Source organism: Chelonia mydas, chromosome 7 (genome assembly GCF_015237465.2).
Source record: "Chelonia mydas isolate rCheMyd1 chromosome 7, rCheMyd1.pri.v2, whole genome shotgun sequence".
NCBI lineage: Eukaryota > Metazoa > Chordata > Testudines > Cheloniidae > Chelonia > Chelonia mydas.
Window position 1 is genome coordinate 26,075,526 of NC_057853.1, and position 17,464 is coordinate 26,092,989.

At 39.0% G+C, this 17,464-nt stretch overlaps 1 protein-coding gene across 19 annotated transcripts in view; it reads left to right on the forward strand.

Moving 5' to 3' along the window:
- The window catches only part of ERC2 (ELKS/RAB6-interacting/CAST family member 2), an 823,531-nt gene that overhangs the window by 600,494 nt on the left and 205,573 nt on the right, over window positions 1-17,464 (forward strand). For 14 of the 19 annotated variants that reach the window (XM_043551551.1, XM_043551549.1, XM_043551542.1 and 11 more), the window contains 2 exons: window positions 234-381; window positions 1,526-1,645. In XM_043551551.1, the coding sequence (XP_043407486.1) occupies window positions 234-381; window positions 1,526-1,645 (268 nt within the window). The remainder of the gene's footprint in view (window positions 1-233; window positions 382-1,525; window positions 1,646-17,464) is intronic. The other 5 variants (XM_043551552.1, XM_043551557.1, XM_043551558.1 and 2 more) reach the window with 1 other exon arrangement.

Here is a 17,464-nt window from a genome sequence, read left to right on the forward strand (position 1 = left end):
ACATGTATTCAGCTAAATGTCATGTGAAATATTTGGATGAAGAGAGAGCCCATTCTGTTAATTTGTTGGCACATAGTCTTTTCATGATTTCATGACACCTGCCACAGTTTGCAACTGGATGACTATTCAAAGTATAAATGATTTTTCAATTATCACCTACAAGAAATATTCTGATGCGTTTTCTGATTTATTTAAATGAGAAACAATAGCATTTTTTAATTTTATTTTATCAGGCAGGAAGCACTGCTTGCTGCAATCAGTGAAAAAGATGCAAACATAGCCTTGCTTGAACTGTCTGCTTCAAAGAAGAAGAAGACTCAAGAGGAAGTAATGGCTCTTAAACGAGAGAAAGACAGATTAGTACATCAGTTAAAACAACAGGTGGGAGAACATTCATTTTACTCTTCTATTGGGGGCTGCGGCTTGGTGGTATTTTCATTTTCACTGTTTTATTCTAACCTCATATTGAAAGTCTTCAAGCCAAGCCAACCTTGTGTCAGCAGCTGTGCAAGGTAGGGTAAGAATAGTGTAAATGTTGCCGTACTATTACTTAATTGATGGCTGTTTAGTATTTAGATGCATTTTGCTTGGCTCATGTTATATGCAGCCAACACACTTTCTGTTTTCCCTCTTCCATAAAAGCTACCACCTTCATCATCACAAAAGACATCAAAGAGTTTAGATATGTGTACGTTTGTAGTAAGTAGTTATTTGTTCAGAAGGTTCCATGTTTTCTGAGAGGTTATCTGGAAATCAAATTGTGATTAAAACAAACCCCCAAATTAATAAAAATACTTTTATCTTTGTTTTTATAAATACATTGTAGCAGATGAATGCTTAGTTATAGGCTCTAGAAATAAGTTTTGCTATATGAAAAACTCTGTAAATGTCATTTTATTTTCTATCTTACAAATGAGGAAAATCACCACAGTAAGCAGCATACAGTATCTATGGACATCTTCACTGACTAATTTCAATAATGTGAACACACATTGTGCACTGACTACTCTCTGATTTTGTCACAGCACTTGTAGGTACTATAGGCTCAATAGCAAGCAAGTGAGGGAAGGATGCTCAGATAACCTAAGTAGTAACTATCTGTGTCGTGTGTCATATGAGCATGTTGTCAAACACCTTCTCTAGTAATGCTGAGCAAAGAGATGAGAAGGATGTTTTCAGATTGTGACTGGTAGATAGTGTTGTATTTGGTGTTTTCCTTTGTTTGGTAGTGTCATCATTGAGTTTTGTGATTGTTACCTGAGAAGCAGGAAAATATCACAAGGCAAAGTCATGCTAGTCCCTTCAGCCTCTCAAAGTAATCAATCAGTGGGTCATTTCACAGGTGAGCATGCCATGTTAATACTGTAGTTAGACAATGTTATGATTCTTTATTCTGAACCATACATTGCATACTGTAGGTTTTCATTCACTCAGCAACAGAAAATTAAGGAAAACCCTTGCTTCTTAGCTAAGTTCCCTATAGCTCTGACATCATGCACCTAATCATTATAGCTTTTTCCCACAGGTCTATAGAAATAGGAAACAGCCCCTGAGCATGAACATATCATCCATTTGTGATGCTGACTTCATCACAGACCTTGCTGCCAAGTACCTGGGTTCCAGCCATGATGCACATATGTCTCAGGTCAGTCAGCTATTTAGGAGACATTTCAGCCAATACCATATACCCAGTAGATACATCAACATTTGTGCTTTTTCATTCTTTTCATTTATTGATCCCAGGATTTTCCATGCTGCAGCCAAGCAGCGTGGATTCAAACAATGGTAGTCTCCTTTCTTTCTTTCTTTCTTTCTTTCTTTCTTTCTTTCTTTCTTTCTTTCTTTCTTTCTTTCTTTCTTTCTTTCTTTCTTTCTTTCTTTCTTTCTTTCTTTCTTTCTTTCTTTCTTTCTTTCTTTCTTTCTTTCTTTCTTTCTTTCTTTCTTTCTTTCTTTTTGTTAGATGATAGTAGATATTTCCTGTGACCACTTCAGATCAGTCCCTTCTTTCCTTCTCCTTCATCTTTCCTGACTGAAGAGTGAAACAATAGAGCACAGTACCTTTACAGTGTCCATCAACGATATTTCTGAAATGCACTGTAGATATCTATACACCTATTGGAGTATCTCTCTTCAACTGATTTCTGTGAAGTTTGCAAAACATCCATAATTTCCTTCAGCCACAAAGTAGGAACAGATATTAGCAAGAAGAAGAGAAGCATTATTTTGGATATTTTAGGTTAGAAACGTAACCAAGTACTACATGCTACTTCACTACTTATAGCTTTAATACACTAAAATTGATGCCAAAAGTACCACATTTTATTGTCCTGGACATCTCAAGAAGAAAAAGAAAATACCGTGAATGTGGCTTAACTAGGCTGCAACTTTATTAAGTAAAACATCTGGGAATCTTCTGAAAATAACTTGTCCAGTGTAGGTCATCCTTCCTTCTGTAATGTGTGTGATCTGGGGGAGGGCTGATATCAGTCCTCATTGCTGGTCACCAATACCCTCTCCTCATGCAAGATTTAAGGGTATAGGGAAAGGCGGTCGTCTCCTTGCTGTATTGGACATTAGAAACCCTGACCCTGTTCCCCATCTTTTTTAGGAGATGCCTTCTCCTAATCTGCTTCCAATTCTGATTTATCAGGGGAACCAGACCCTATTGAATAATTAACTATGATGGGCATCTGCCAAGTAGTGACAACATTAATTTTACAAGCTAACCTATCCCTGATGGCTGAGAAGAGAGAGGGTGGCAAAACAAAACAAAATGGAAAAAAAAACAAACTAACAAAAAATAAAATGAAAACACCCTGCCCAGGCCAATCTGGCAGTGAAGGAAATACTCCTTTCCAGAGCAGAAAGGTGATTATATGATGCCAAATAGCAAGGCTCCAAAACCCAGTCCTACTCTAGTCCTGAGTGAGGGAGCTTTTTCGTTCAAGGCACACATGATGGCATCTCAAGCAGGGGGACAGGCCTGTAAGACCTCCCATTGGGTGCACAGGAGCTAATAGGCTTACGCTATGCTCCTCTGTCTAGCCAATCAGCCAAGGAGCACCCCTCCTCAAGCCCAATAGGAAGCTGGGCGCCCATGGGGGGCGTAGAGGAGGTCAGTCCTTGAAGTGACCAACTTCCCCCGCCCATACTAGCTCAGAGAAAGCTTCCTCATCAGTGAGGCTGCAGTGAGAGGGGACAGGTTTGCTTGGGTACCCACTATAAATAGACTGAAGAGGTGTTGCTGAGAATCTCTTTAGCAGAACAAAGAGTAGACTTTTTTTGTTTCACAAAGCAACATCAGTACGTGAGAGCAAATGAGGTTAGAAATGGGTAAATTTAAGGGTTCCAGTGCCTAGACTGTCTTTGCTCACAGGGAGTTTTCAGCTTCTGCCTTTTATGGTACTGTGTTCATTTCCTGTACAGGAATTCAGCCATAGCTTGGGTAGCAAAGAATATGTATGAAACAGATTTATCTCCATATTGTATTGCTGCATGATCTACAATGTTCTGGTTATATCAATTATTTTGCAGGAGATTTCTTCATAACACTCATGCCACACTGGTACTTTCTATTGTGCACCAGTATAAATAGAAATGTTTCTTTTTTCCCTTCTTTTTTATACCTTCCAATGGGAACCTTTGTGCTGCTCTCCAGGTTTTGGTCTAATGAACGCTAACTTTTTACTCTTCTCTGCTGAACTGCCTCTCATTTTACCTTGCAGTTAGACACATTTTACTATTACTGCTCCAAAAGAGAAAACAATAGTCATGTAATAAAAGCAGCAGCCCTCCCATATCCCTTCTAGATACTGACATGTGGTATGAATAAGGTACCAGCGGATAATTACCAATCTCCTGTTTAAAACAGAATAGCTGATTTGTAATGATTCCAAAATGATATTACAGTTAGCACTCCCATTTACATATCTGTTTTCAAAGATTAGTAACTTTAGCAAGCAAATAATCTGGCTCTCTGTCAGGAGGTGGTTTATCTTTTAAAACTATAGAAATGTATTTGGCCTTTTTGTGACTGACTTAAGAAAATACTGTTTGAATCAGCTGTTATTTTGAAAGCATCAACTATAGGCAAATCAGCTCAGCCTAAATAAAAACTGTCCTGAAACTTTGCCCAAAGTTCAAGATGCACCGTTATATATCTCAGACCTGTTTCATTAGTTTTCTGCTTTCATTGCCATATTCTAAGGCTGGGGTCTCTTTCTTTCTGTCTCGCAAACATTCCCTGGCCCTGCTGTTGTCTGCTCCGGTGGCAGCCCAGAATGCGTAACACATGAGAGAAACTCTTGTGTTCTGAAGTCTCCAAACGACATTTCATTCTGGGGCATCACAAATGGTGAAGCCTCAGCGTGAACAACATTGTGCACTGGGAGATGTGGCACCCAGCATGCCAGTCTGTTATACTGTCACTGAAGAATGATTGCAGTGTCTCAGAAAGTCCGGATGCTACTGGTAGGGAAGGCCACAGTAACGTCTCTCTGGAAACTCCTGTTGTTTTTAATGGAGATGGGAAGTTGAAGTGTCTCATTTAGGAAATTCCTGTTTTTGATGGGCCACAGAGATCCTAAACTTCCGTCAAAGAAATCTGCCCTGGGAGCGGGGAAAACCATAGAGGGTGATAGGAAGGAGGACTGTAATTCCCCCCTGCCTTTCCCAACGAATCTTAATGATTCGTATGAGGAGCCCTGGAATATCCTCCTGAAATCTCAAGTTTTTAGTGGGGGAACAGGGGACAGTCCTGTTGATGGGGATGAGATCCCCAGATTCTCTGATAAGGAGAAAATGCTGAAGCTTCCCTCCTAAAACCTCTGCCAGCAGGAGAGAGGGCCGAGGAGTTTTCCCAGTATGTTCTGATCTGGGTTAGGCCTATGGAGGTAGGGTGTGAGGGAAGGATCATAGAACTTTGGTGGGGAGACCTCAAAATATTTAGCATCTCCAAAGATTGATTTAAAATGTCTAGGTGCTTATCTGGCAGGAACATCTAAACATTTGCAAATTTGCCTACTGCTGCCGAAAACACTATACAGCAGGATCTGGTACTCCCACAGTGTGTATTCATATAGGCATCCAAGATCTGCTTCATATTTAAAGAGATATGGGACAGTATGTAGTAGATTTTTATTATTGTGTTTTAACAGTTCAAGAGGTCAACTCTATTAAACTCAGTGGAGTAACCCAATGTATTGAGGTTTCTCAGAGTTTTATTGTGATTGGATTAACGCCAAAAAAACAGATTCTATCACAGTGCTGTAATGCATCGCAGATTTACACTGAGATTGAATTGCCTAAATGCAAATGTGTCTGGATTTACCACAGGCTTACACTGTGATAAACTGCTCTAATTGCTGTGATAGAGTCCTAAAGCATCATGGTGTATTTAGTACTTCAGATGGAAGCAGATTGGCTCTCCACAACACTTCTGCAAGATAGTTTCAAAAGAACATTAAGGGTGTACCACAAACTGATGAAAGCACAGAAATTCCCCTGTGACGGAGAAAAGTACCATATGGTTTTCAATAGCTAGGCATAACCGGGCAGCACCTGAACAGCTTTCTTAATCAGCCCCATTGTGCCTCGGAGGCCATATGTTATGCTTCCACCTTAACGATGAATTTCCTTCCTTTTGTCAGTCTGTGTCATAACCTTAACGTTATTTAATGGCTTTTATTTTCACTGTGAATTGTGTTATAACCAAGTCAATTCTTAGTTAAAAAAAAAAACTGGAGAAAAACATTTACTTCCCATGTATGATAGTTTAGCCAGCTGCACCCTTTTCTTTTATTGAAGTTTCATCCATATGTCGTCTTCAGTGCAAGTATTTGTCTGTTTGCAATACTTCAGAAAAGCAAATTTCTACATAACTCATAATTAGGGCCAGGTTTTTTTTTTTAAGACATATAGTTGCACACACAAAATGCTTTTAAAATTTTACATACTGTTTAAGAACATATTCAATTAAAAAACCAAACCAAGAAAAAAACAACAGAAAATTGTGCAAGCAGATTGATTATGGCAATTTGCATGTATAATTGCACTATTTGCATGTAGAATCATAGAAGAATCATAGGAGATTAGGGTTGGAGGAGACCTCAGGAGGTCATCTAGTCCAACCTTGTCCTCAAAGCAGAACCAACCTCAACTAAATCATCCCAGCCTGGGCTTTGTCAAGCTGGGCCTTGAAAACCTCTATGGATAGAGATTCTACCACCTCCATAGGTAACCCATTCCAGTGCCTCACCACCCTCCTACTGAAATAGTTTTTCTTTATATCCAACCCCGACCTCCCCCACTGCAACTTGAGACCATTTCTCCTTGTTCTGTCATCTGCCAGCACTGAGAACAGCCTAGCTCCATCCTCCCTTCAGGTAGTTGAAGGCTGCTATCAAATCCCCCCTCACTCTTCTCTTCTGCAGATTAAATAAGCGCAGTTCCCTCAGCCTCTCCTCATAAGTCATGTGCCCCAGCCCCCTAATAATTTTTCTTGCCCTCCACTGGCCTCTCTCCAATTTGTCCACATCCTTTCTGTAGTGGGGGGCCCAAAACTGGACGCAATACTCCAGATGTGGCCTCACCAGTGCCGAATAGAGGGGAGTAATCACTTCCCTCGATCTGCTGGCAATGCTCCTACTAATGCAGCCCAATATGCCATTAGCCTTCTTGGCAACAAGGGCACAGTGTTAACTAATATCCAGCTTCTTGTCCACTGTAATCCCCAGGTCCTTTTCTGCAGAACTGCCACTTGGCCAGTCGGTCCCCAGCCTGTAGCAGTGCATGGGATTCTTCCATTCTAAGTGCAGGACTCTGCACTTGTCCTTGTTGAACCTCATCAGATTTCTTTTGGCCCAATCCTCCAATTTGTCAAGGTCACTCTGGACCCTATCCCTACCCTCCAGCGTATCTACCTCTCCCTCCAGCTTAGTGTCATCTATGAACTTGCTGAGGGTGCAATCCATCCTAACATTGAGATCATTAATGAAGATGTTGAACCGACCAGTGGGGCACTCCGCTTGACACCAACTACCAACTGGAGTGAGCCCTTGATCACTACCTGTTGAGCCCGACGATCTAGCCACCTTTCTATCCACCTTATAGTCCATTCATCCTATCCACACTTTTCTAACTTGCTGGCAAGAATACTGTGGGAGACTATATCAAAAGCTTTACTAAAGTCAAGATATATCACATCCACTGCTTTCTCCATATCCACAGAGCCAGTTATCTCCACATAGAAGGCAATCAGGTTGGTCAGGCATGACTTGCCCTTGGTGAATCCATGTTGGATCTGCTCCATGATTTTTCCAGGGACTGAGTTGAGGCTGTAGTTCCCTGGATTCTCCTTCCCTTTTTTAAAGGTGGGCACTATATTTGCCTTTTTCCAATCATCTGGGACCTCCCCCAATCGCTATGATTTTTCAAAGATAATGGCCAATAGCTTTGCAATCACATCAGCCAGCTCCCTCAGCACCCTCAGATGCATTAGATCCGGCCCCATGGACTTGTGCATGTCCAGCTTTTCTAAATAGTCCTTAATCTGTTCTTTCAGTGCTCAGGGCTGCTCTCCTCCTCCCCATACATGTACTGTCACACTAATTATGTGTGTGAAATAGGTGGGCCTTATGTGCATAACGCCCTCGTTAATATCTGTTATAATATTTAATTTTAAAAATTATTTATTTAGGGTTGTGGGATTATTATTATTATTATCAATAAGTATTATTTATTATTTATCATCATCCTGGCTAGGAGGAAGAGATTAAAACCCATTAAAATTCAAGCACAGTTACAGTAAATAAATAAATAAATAAAGCGATCTAGCTCAAATGGATTTTTTATACTTTCTGAATTATACCTGCTGTCAGAAAGAACTCAGTTTGACTTTCAGATTCCAATTTGATTTTGCAATTAGAAACACCTAATATTGTTTGTAAATTGAGTAAAATTTGCTTTGGAAACTGTTGAAAGCCAATAGACACCCAACTTGCAAAATCTGTTTTTCCATATTCACTTTTTAGGTGATAACCATGCTTTAAAATCAAATGATAAAAATAAAGGCTACATTTTAAAAGAAAGATTTGTGCGTTGTCTTTTCAAATATCTCTATCAGTTCAATAATAATTTTTTTCAATTGACGGGGGAAGTCCCGGATGACTGGAAAAAGGCTAATGTAGTGCCAATCTTTAAAAAAGGGAAGAAGGAGGATCCTGGGAACTACAGGCCAGTCAGCCTCACCTCAGTCCCTGGAAAAATCATGGAGCAGGTCCTCAAAGAATCAATCCTGAAGCACTTACATGAGAGGAAAGTGATCAGGAACAGTCAGCATGGATTCACCAAGGGAAGGTCATGCCTGACTAATCTAATCGCCTTTTATGATGAGATTACTGGTTCTGTGGATGAAGGGAAAGCAGTGGATGTATTGTTTCTTGACTTTAGCAAAGCTTTTGACACGGTCTCCCACAGTATTCTTGTCAGCAAGTTAAGGAAGTATGGGCTGGATGAATGCACTATAAGGTGGGTAGAAAGCTGGCTAGATTGTCAGGCTCAACGGGTAGTGATCAATGGCTCCATGTCTAGTTGGCAGCCGGTGTCAAGTGGAGTGCCCCAGGGGTCGGTCCTGGGGCCGGTTTTGTTCAATATCTTCATAAATGATCTGGAGGATGGTGTGGATTGCACTCTCAGCAAATTTGCGGATGATACTAAACTGGGAGGAGTGGTAGATACGCTGGAGGGGAGGGATAGGATACAGAAGGACCTAGACAAATTGGAGGTTTGGGCCAAAAGAAATCTGATGAGGTTCAATAAGGATAAGTGCAGGGTCCTGCACTTAGGATGGAAGAATCCAATGCACCGCTACAGACTAGGGACCGAATGGCTAGGCAGCAGTTCTGCGGAAAAGGACCTAGGGGTGACAGTGGACGAGAAGCTGGATATGAGTCAGCAGTGTGCCCTTGTTGCCAAGAAGGCCAATGGCATTTTGGGATGTATAAGTAGGGGCATAGCGAGCAGATCGAGGGACGTGATCATTCCCCTCTATTCGACACTGGTGAGGCCTCATCTGGAGTACTGTGTCCAGTTTTGGGCCCCACACTACAAGAAGGATGTGGATAAATTGGAGAGAGTCCAGCGAAGGGCAACAAAAATGATTAGGGGTCTAGAGCACATGACTTATGAGGAGAGGCTGAGGGAGCTGGGATTGTTTAGTCTGCAGAAGAGAAGAATGAGGGGGGATTTGATAGCTGCTTTCAACTACCTGAAAGGGGGTTCCAAAGAGGATGGCTCTAGACTGTTCTCAATGGTAGCAGATGACAGAACGAGGAGTAATGGTCTCAAGTTGCAATGGGGGAGGTTTAGATTGGATATTAGGAAAAACTTTTTCACTAAGAGGGTGGTGAAACACTGGAATGCGTTACCTAGGGAGGTGGTAGAATCTCCTTCCTTAGAGGTTTTTAAGGTCAGGCTTGACAAAGCCCTGGCTGGGATGATTTAACTGGGACTTGGTCCTGCTTCGAGCAGGGGGTTGGACTAGATGACCTTCTGGGGTCCCTTCCAACCCTGATATTCTATGATTCTATGATTCTATGATTTACTGATTTGTGATGAAGGTGGCAGTTGGCAAAGCAAATCGTAAGTGCAAGCTAAACTAAAAGTAAATAAAACAAGGTATAGAATATTTATGCTTAGAGGACTTCATTACAAATTTCACATCTTTGGTGTTTTTTTAAATATATAGGGCCAAATTATGGCTCTTAGACCGATGTGGTGGGCTGTCTCTCTGACTAGTCAAAGTACTCCAGTGGTAGTGCAGACTTAATGCTTCCAATCATACTAGCACAGCAGCAGGAGTTGCTAGACCTCTACAAAAATGTAGCATTTACCATGCTAGGCAGTGAATGGAACCCCAACCCACATAGGCATACCCTTTCTGTGTAGTGAAGCAATAGCTTGTCATGTCTCCTTGCACGCAAGAAGCACAAGCGACACCCTAAATACTTGAAATAAAGTAAGTGTTTGCATAAACAAATGAGAATATTACAACACATTGCAAATCTATGGACTGATATGAATGGAGACACATATTGAAGATCAAGATATTATTTTATGCCTGAACTCGTCATAAAATGTGTAATACACACACAGAATCTTGCTGAGATAGTCCATTTAAAAGACCAGTGAATGTCTGTGTTCCAGAAAATGCATTTGTTTATAACAGGTCTCTCTGTATTATGTAGTTTTGATAACTGTAGATAGGTTGCTTAACTTCTCTGTGCCACAATTTACCCATCTGCAGAAACAGGGATAATAATGTTCACCCAATTGGTGCACTTTGAGATCTTTGGCTGGCAGATGCCACCATTTAAGTGCAATGAATTATAGATAGTTATTATAGAATATAATACTGAAACCAAATATTCGTTATGTGGGAGTTTAAATCAAAGTGAAGCACAGTGAAACACCAACAACTGAACAATTAGGATCATTCTGAGTGTTTTACATGTGTATACTAATGATGAATGCTTGATAGGCCTCAAACACAATGTTTGTGTGAGGTTTAAAAGAGCTTTCAGAAATAAAGTATTAACCCACCACTAGGGCTGTGGTTGACTGCTTGTATAATATGTCTAATCATCCTAGCAAGGATTCCTTTTGAGTATTCAGAGATTGTTATTGTTAGTGACATTTGTACAATGATGCAACCCTTCATGAAATAATTAACCTAAAGCCCATTATTAAAAAAATCTCAAGGGATTTTTTTTAAGAACAGAAGATATTCAATGTTCCTGATCTATCCTGATCTCAGATACTGTGAGTAAATTTCCCAGTTGTCTCTTTACGCTTTTGGGATGTTCAGCCAAAAACGTAAGTGGAATTGGCCAAATTGAGAGGTTTTCCAACTCCTTGAGAGCATTTTATTCTTCTTCTCCAAACAAGAAATTAGAAACCTTTCCAACATTTTTGAGACTGCAGGTGTATGGGATACTCTGGCCAGAGGCAAAACTGGTGTTTGGCAGTGTTCTCTAATCTATTAGTTCATTGCTTCATATTTCAGCACATGAACATATTGCTGATGGAACAGACAGTGTGAGAACCAATCAAGGAACCTGTAATATCGCAACAATGTTAACTGCTAGCAATGTTTTCTCTTTCAAGCAATCCATGGAAGTGTTTCTTACTATGAGCTAGAGCTGGTATATGTGCAAATAGTGCTTACAGCAACACCAGAGAAAAATGAAAGAAACATGTTGCATTATACAGCTTAAGTACGTAACAAATAGTGTTAATGTGACATTAAGGGGGTGAAATCAAGAACTCAAGTCAGGAAATTCCATAAATTAGGGTTTTTCTTGCAGCATTCATTCAGCTATATTGCATACATCCTGTATATTTTATTATATGTATCAGAAATATAAATAGTAATAGTATATTTACATTTAACAAGGAAAGCAGGAATAGAAATTGCTACAAATGTGTGATGTGACCAAGTTAGTGTTGTAGTTCAAAACATAATTTTTTGGAATTTCAGACGCCTGGGGTCTGCATTTTGCAACTATAATGGTACGTTAATGCTACTTTATCGGATTTAATTTTCCTAATTTTTAGGGATTGAGGGGACAAAATACCAAGTGTTGCTTTCTTACATCCTCTGCAGAGATCACCAGTTGCAATCTTATCCCGCTTTATTACTTTCAAGCAGAATGCACTTTTGTGTACGCTCTTTAAAATTTGGCCCTTAATGACTTTTTTGTCTCAGTTTCCTCATCAGTCAAATGGAGACAGCAATTAATTATGTCACAGAGTTGTTGATAAATTAATGTGTGTAAAGTTCTTTAAGTTCCTCAGGTAGAAGATGTTATAGAAATGAAAAGTATTACTCCTATTATTATCATCATCCCAGATCTTTATTAGAGGAGGACTTGGCAGACTGTTGGACCCTATTCTCCATAATTTTTCATCAGGGGCTTGTAAGGAAATGCATATATTTGCTATAATCTTTCATTTCTTTTGAAAGTGATGTAATTCTTATTTTAAAGTGGTTGAAATTTTTGTGAACAATAGCCAACTCTTCCTCGCCTCAAACTAAGTATATTTTGTGAAAGAAACTGACTCTTTTAAGTATTTTTCTCACAAAAAAAGTTTAAATAATGTTAGCTATGACACAAACTAACAAAATCAAAGAAATTTAGCAATACATTGGGGTGAATTTTCAAAACAGTGTATGGTGTGTGGATTTAACCAACCAAAAACTTCACTGGGAGTTATATTGTCCAATTTTACTCTCACCAAAGTCAGTGGATGTTTTGCTGTTGACTCCATTGTGTCGGGACAGGATGGGTTTCCAAGTGAACTGATATTCTTGGTCATAATTATATACACATCTGGGACCTTTGTAATGCCAGGATACAATGTTGAAAGTTAAAGATCAAAGTCCATATTTTCAACCAGCCTCTCCAGTTGCAGGCATATCTGTTCACAGCGCTTGAAAACAAGAACTGAATGTGGAAATCAGTATTTGCAGTATTTACTCGAGCGTCTCCAGTCTTTCTGTCATAGTAACAGTATCTTATATTATGAAAACGTCAAGATGTGTATTACTAACTGATCCAACTACTTGATGTTATTGCTGTAACCTTTATTCTCCCTTCCACTTACGTTTGTTATTATCATTTATAATAGTGGCCTTAATTCAGCAGTCTTTAAGCCTATGCCTGCCTTTAAGCACGAGTAGTCCCACAAACTTACTTTCTAATATTTTTTATTTTTCTCAGTCATGAAGTTTTCTTGTCACTAATGTTACTCACATTCCAGTGTGCACTGTATTTTACTTTGTTTTATTATGGTTGGCTTGTTTTAAATGATGTTCAAATCTTTGTAATATATTAGTCCATCATGTACATCAATCCTAGAATACCAGTTCATGGTTACAGAGTAGCAGCCGTGTTAGTCTGTATTCACAAAAAGAAAAGGAGTACTTGTGGCACCTTAAAGACTAACAAATTTATTTGAGCATAAGCTTTTGTGAGCTACAGCTCACTTCATCGGATGCATTAAGCTTATGCTCAAATAAATTTGTTAGTCTCTAAGGTGCCACAAGTACTCCTTTTCTTTTTAGTTCATGGTTAGATCATATTTCCTGGTAATGCTAGTTACTTGAGAAGAGGTATTTAGGGACAGGGCTATGTTGAGAGAATATTAGTTACACCTTCTCAAGAGGTATAGCAAGGGCTAGCCCTTCTAACAGTTTCTCCAGCACCTTTGGAAGTTGTATGTTTTGAAAGGCATAATATCTCCAGATGCACCTGCTTGGGTGTTGTGCCTCTTTCCCTCTTCAGTTCCACTCAGGCTCAGGAGTCATAACTGAGCCTTTCTACCAAATGTTCCACTGAGCTGAAAAAAAGCTTTTTTTCTCCCCTGCCTGGCATATAAACTGTGATGGCTGGGCCTTGTAGGAATCGTGGACCTAGTATGCAAGCCAACACACACTGTTTCTAGGCAGTCCTCCTTTAAAACGGATCACCACCTACTTTTCAGCATTGTGCTTATTGAGGGTCCTAAATCCTTGATGAGCCATAGAGATGTCTAGTGATAATCTTTTTTATTGGTGATCATCTCAGTTTAAACTTGTGCTATAACTTCTGTACAGCCACAGCAGCTGCAATTAACTTTGTTCAAGCAAGTATTTCAAAATTAATTGAGGTTTAATGTATGTTTCCCTGGGCTAGCCAAAAGGCTGCTGTTTAGGCAGTCAACGGAAACTGGGAAGATGTAGCTTTTGGTTTGGCTGGAAGGATTGGGAAAGGATGTTACACATCCCAAGTGTTACCATTTTTGCCCTGAAAACGAAAAACATTTGCATTATATTAAAAAAAATCATGAATCTCCATTAAAATATATTTTTCTCCATGAGGCATTTATGAAGCATAAATGGAGAAATTCATTCAGGTCTATTATTAAGTTTTCAACTGTGATAAAGCTTAATGAAGGTAGGCTGTACTTTAGGTAATGTCTATTTGATCTCAAATTTAGCTACCCCATTATACATTTAGTTTTAAAATGTCCCTGTGAGATTGGACCAAACTATCACCACTGCAAAGAAGAACTGGTTATAGATAGAGTGCCTGAACAAAAAAAGCTAAGCATAGTGTTGTGATGTCTCTTTGCTCTCTCTCTCTTTGCCACCCATCTCTATTCTAATAAGCCAACAATGGGTTGAAATTGATATTTCCTTTCTCAATTGTTTCTTGCCTACTAAGGAAAAAATCCAGTGCTTTCCACTTGGGTTGTATACTTTACATGGTGCAAGCAGGAGAGCTGAACCCAAAAATGAAACAGCAAAAATTCAGTGTATCATGCAGATTCTACAGGACATGGAAAGACAATTGGTGCTGTTAGCCATATAGTTGCAGCATTAAAGATCTTGGTTTGCTACTGTAGCTTCCGATTCATGCCTGTTTTTAAATAATTATTGTGGGGCATTATCCTTTTAATGAGTTATTTCCTGTCATTGTAAAATATCAAAAAAGAGACCTACAACCTTATATTGCTTGTCTGCTTTTAGTAGGACCTGGCCTGAAATGTCCCCAGGCAGCTTCTATTCCAGAGCTTTAATTATGCTTTTTAGCCTACTTCTTTGTGTCTGTGTTCTTCCATACTTCTTTGTAATTACCAAGTTTAGTAGTGGGACTCAGACAGATACTTTTAGCATGACTTTAACCTATACATTACTGACTATGCTGTATTATTACAAGATATTTCCTGTGCGTGAGTCATGCTGTTAATTCACAGAACTTGAAAAGGTTTAGAAAACGTGAGCTGCAAATGTAGTGAACCACAACAGAAAAATCAGATGGACCATGTTCAGATCAGTATAACTTTTTTCGATCACAAGTGTCATGAAAGTTGAAATTTGGCCTCAGTACTTCAGATAAGTGTTTACCTGGCACTTGGAATCGCAGTCTGTCTCAGTCTGCCAAGTTTCTAATATCCCAGCTGGTGTTTGTGACAGGACTATTATCCTTCAGCATTTAAAAGAGACAGACTTATTAGGCACTCTTTCTTGTCTCAGGAAAAGTCAGTCACATTTTGGAATATTGCATGGCAACAGGTGTCACGGCCATTAATATCAGTTAAATAGTATTTTATGCAAAGCTTATCTGCCACTGTTCAGCTATTTAAATGATCAAATCAGAGTCTCTGGCAGGGTCCACTAGGGGGGCAGAGGGAGGGAGGAAACCAATCCCATCTACTTTCCATTCATCATTTCTAGTGATCTTGAATGGAAAGATTGGGCCTAACTTGCTTTCAGGTGGTTAGGCAGACAGACTGCTTTGCTCGAAGGTTTATTTATGCCATCCAGGCCTCTTCTGACTCATGCCATGTACTTCCCCCAGGATCTTTTCTGCATCACATACTTACTCTTTGAGCTCTACCCTATGACATACCTCGGTTTAACTTTCAAATTAGCAGTTAATTTAAAAAAAATCTGCAAACTGTTCCATCACTTTTTAAACAGCTAATTATTGTGGGCTCATTCTGCTTTTATTTCCTAGGATTTTTCTTGCATGATAAATTGTACTTCTATTTCTGGTACAGAATCTGCCAACATTTTTCTTTCCTAAAATATTACTACACAGTTAATCAGGGATCTGATCTGGGTCTCATTTGCAGCTGTGTGAGATCTTGGATGAAGGTTGGCCTTTAAGAAAACTAAAATATTCCTCACAATTATTCCTTACTCCTATTCTCAGGCACTTTAGACCTTGATGACAGACATTTCTGCTCAAGCACACATCTGCCAATGATTGCACTCTACAAAGTTTTCTACCAATTGTCCATGTTAGTGGACCCTCTAGATACCATGCAGGCTCTGTTTAATATAGACTAGCATATGGATGGAGGGAAAAGAACACAGAATTTGTCTTTCCTATAGCCCAAAAGCACCATGGATTCCTACACTTTACCTTGGTAAAAGAACATTTCAAATTCTTATATCCATGCTCAGAATACGTTGCCAACTGCAGTCAAAGTTAATTGTCTCTCAGGTCACAGCACAGGAATTGGAAGTAGAAGAATAGTTAAACCCATCTTCAATAAAATGTCATGCCTCTGCATCTATCTTGATCAGCACACTTCTCATCATAAATCATCTCTTGTATGAGTAAGAGAAACAGCACCCTTATTATTCAGTCTGGAGTTAAAACTCTAAAAACAAAGAAACCTCTCAAATGTATTATACCTGCAGTGCTTTATGCTATATTCCAAGATTAAAAAACTATGTTAAAATGAAGTTGAGGTTGAGGGTACATATCAGTAGTTTAAAGGTAAAAAAAAATTACAGAGATGTTATAATGATCCCAAACCATTAATTACAAACCCAGGAAATTCAGAGGCAAGGTTACATTTAAAAGAAATCCAAACATGTTAAAGTGTGGAAATACACAATTAAGTCACCCAGACAAACTAAACTCTGCCCTGTAGTGATGCCATCCAATAACCATACGATCATGATTAAGGCGTTTTAGCATTTGTGATCCCAGATTAAATAAAACTGATTTTCAAAGAAACATTTAAATATTCCCTCCCATAATAATTATAGCATCCCTGACATCTTTTATTTGTCCTTCTGCTGTTGAGCTGCATTCACTACCTTATCTTCATCTAAACATAGCTTTTTAAAAAATTATTATAAATATAATACATGAGCAATAAATAGGAAAGCCAGAGAATAATACTTGGAATTATGTCAAGATACATAATATGAGCCTTACATCTTATACAGAGACCAGCAAGCTCTACAGGAAAGGGGGGATCATAGTCCCTGCACCTCAATGTGTCTGAAATGTAATGGCTCCCTTTATATTACTGCCTCAGTTTTCCCCTATACATCTGCCTCAGTGTGCCCTTGGGGGCCTTTCAAGCACTGATACCCAAGTTAATATACAGCCACAGAACCTCGAAAGAACAATGATAAAGGGGCAGATAAACTACCAATGAGAAGTCTTGACATGTGACCAGTCCATCTCATTACAACCCTATAGAATTGTTGCATGTAAATTAGCTACAGATGAAGGATGGTGATTGGTTGACTTACCTCTATTACAATGGCATCACTTAAGAGTTATGTGAGATGACCTGATGTCTGTAGCCTGTATAAGCATAACAATTAGATAGAACAATAATTAACAATACACATTAATAAGCTGGCTATATTGAAAGATATTAGTTGTAATTAAGCTAATACATAAATTTGGAATGAATGTTAATTATATGGAGATTTTGAAGGGTCTGTGTCATTCGGGAGAAAGAAAAGACTGACAGATGCTACATTTTGTAAAGGACCCTTTTAAAAATTGTTTAATTTATAAACTATTACTAGATTTTCTTGTAAATTCTCAGAAAATTCATTTTGTACTCAAAGAGTAGGTGCTGTAAGTTTGGGGAGGAGATACAGAGG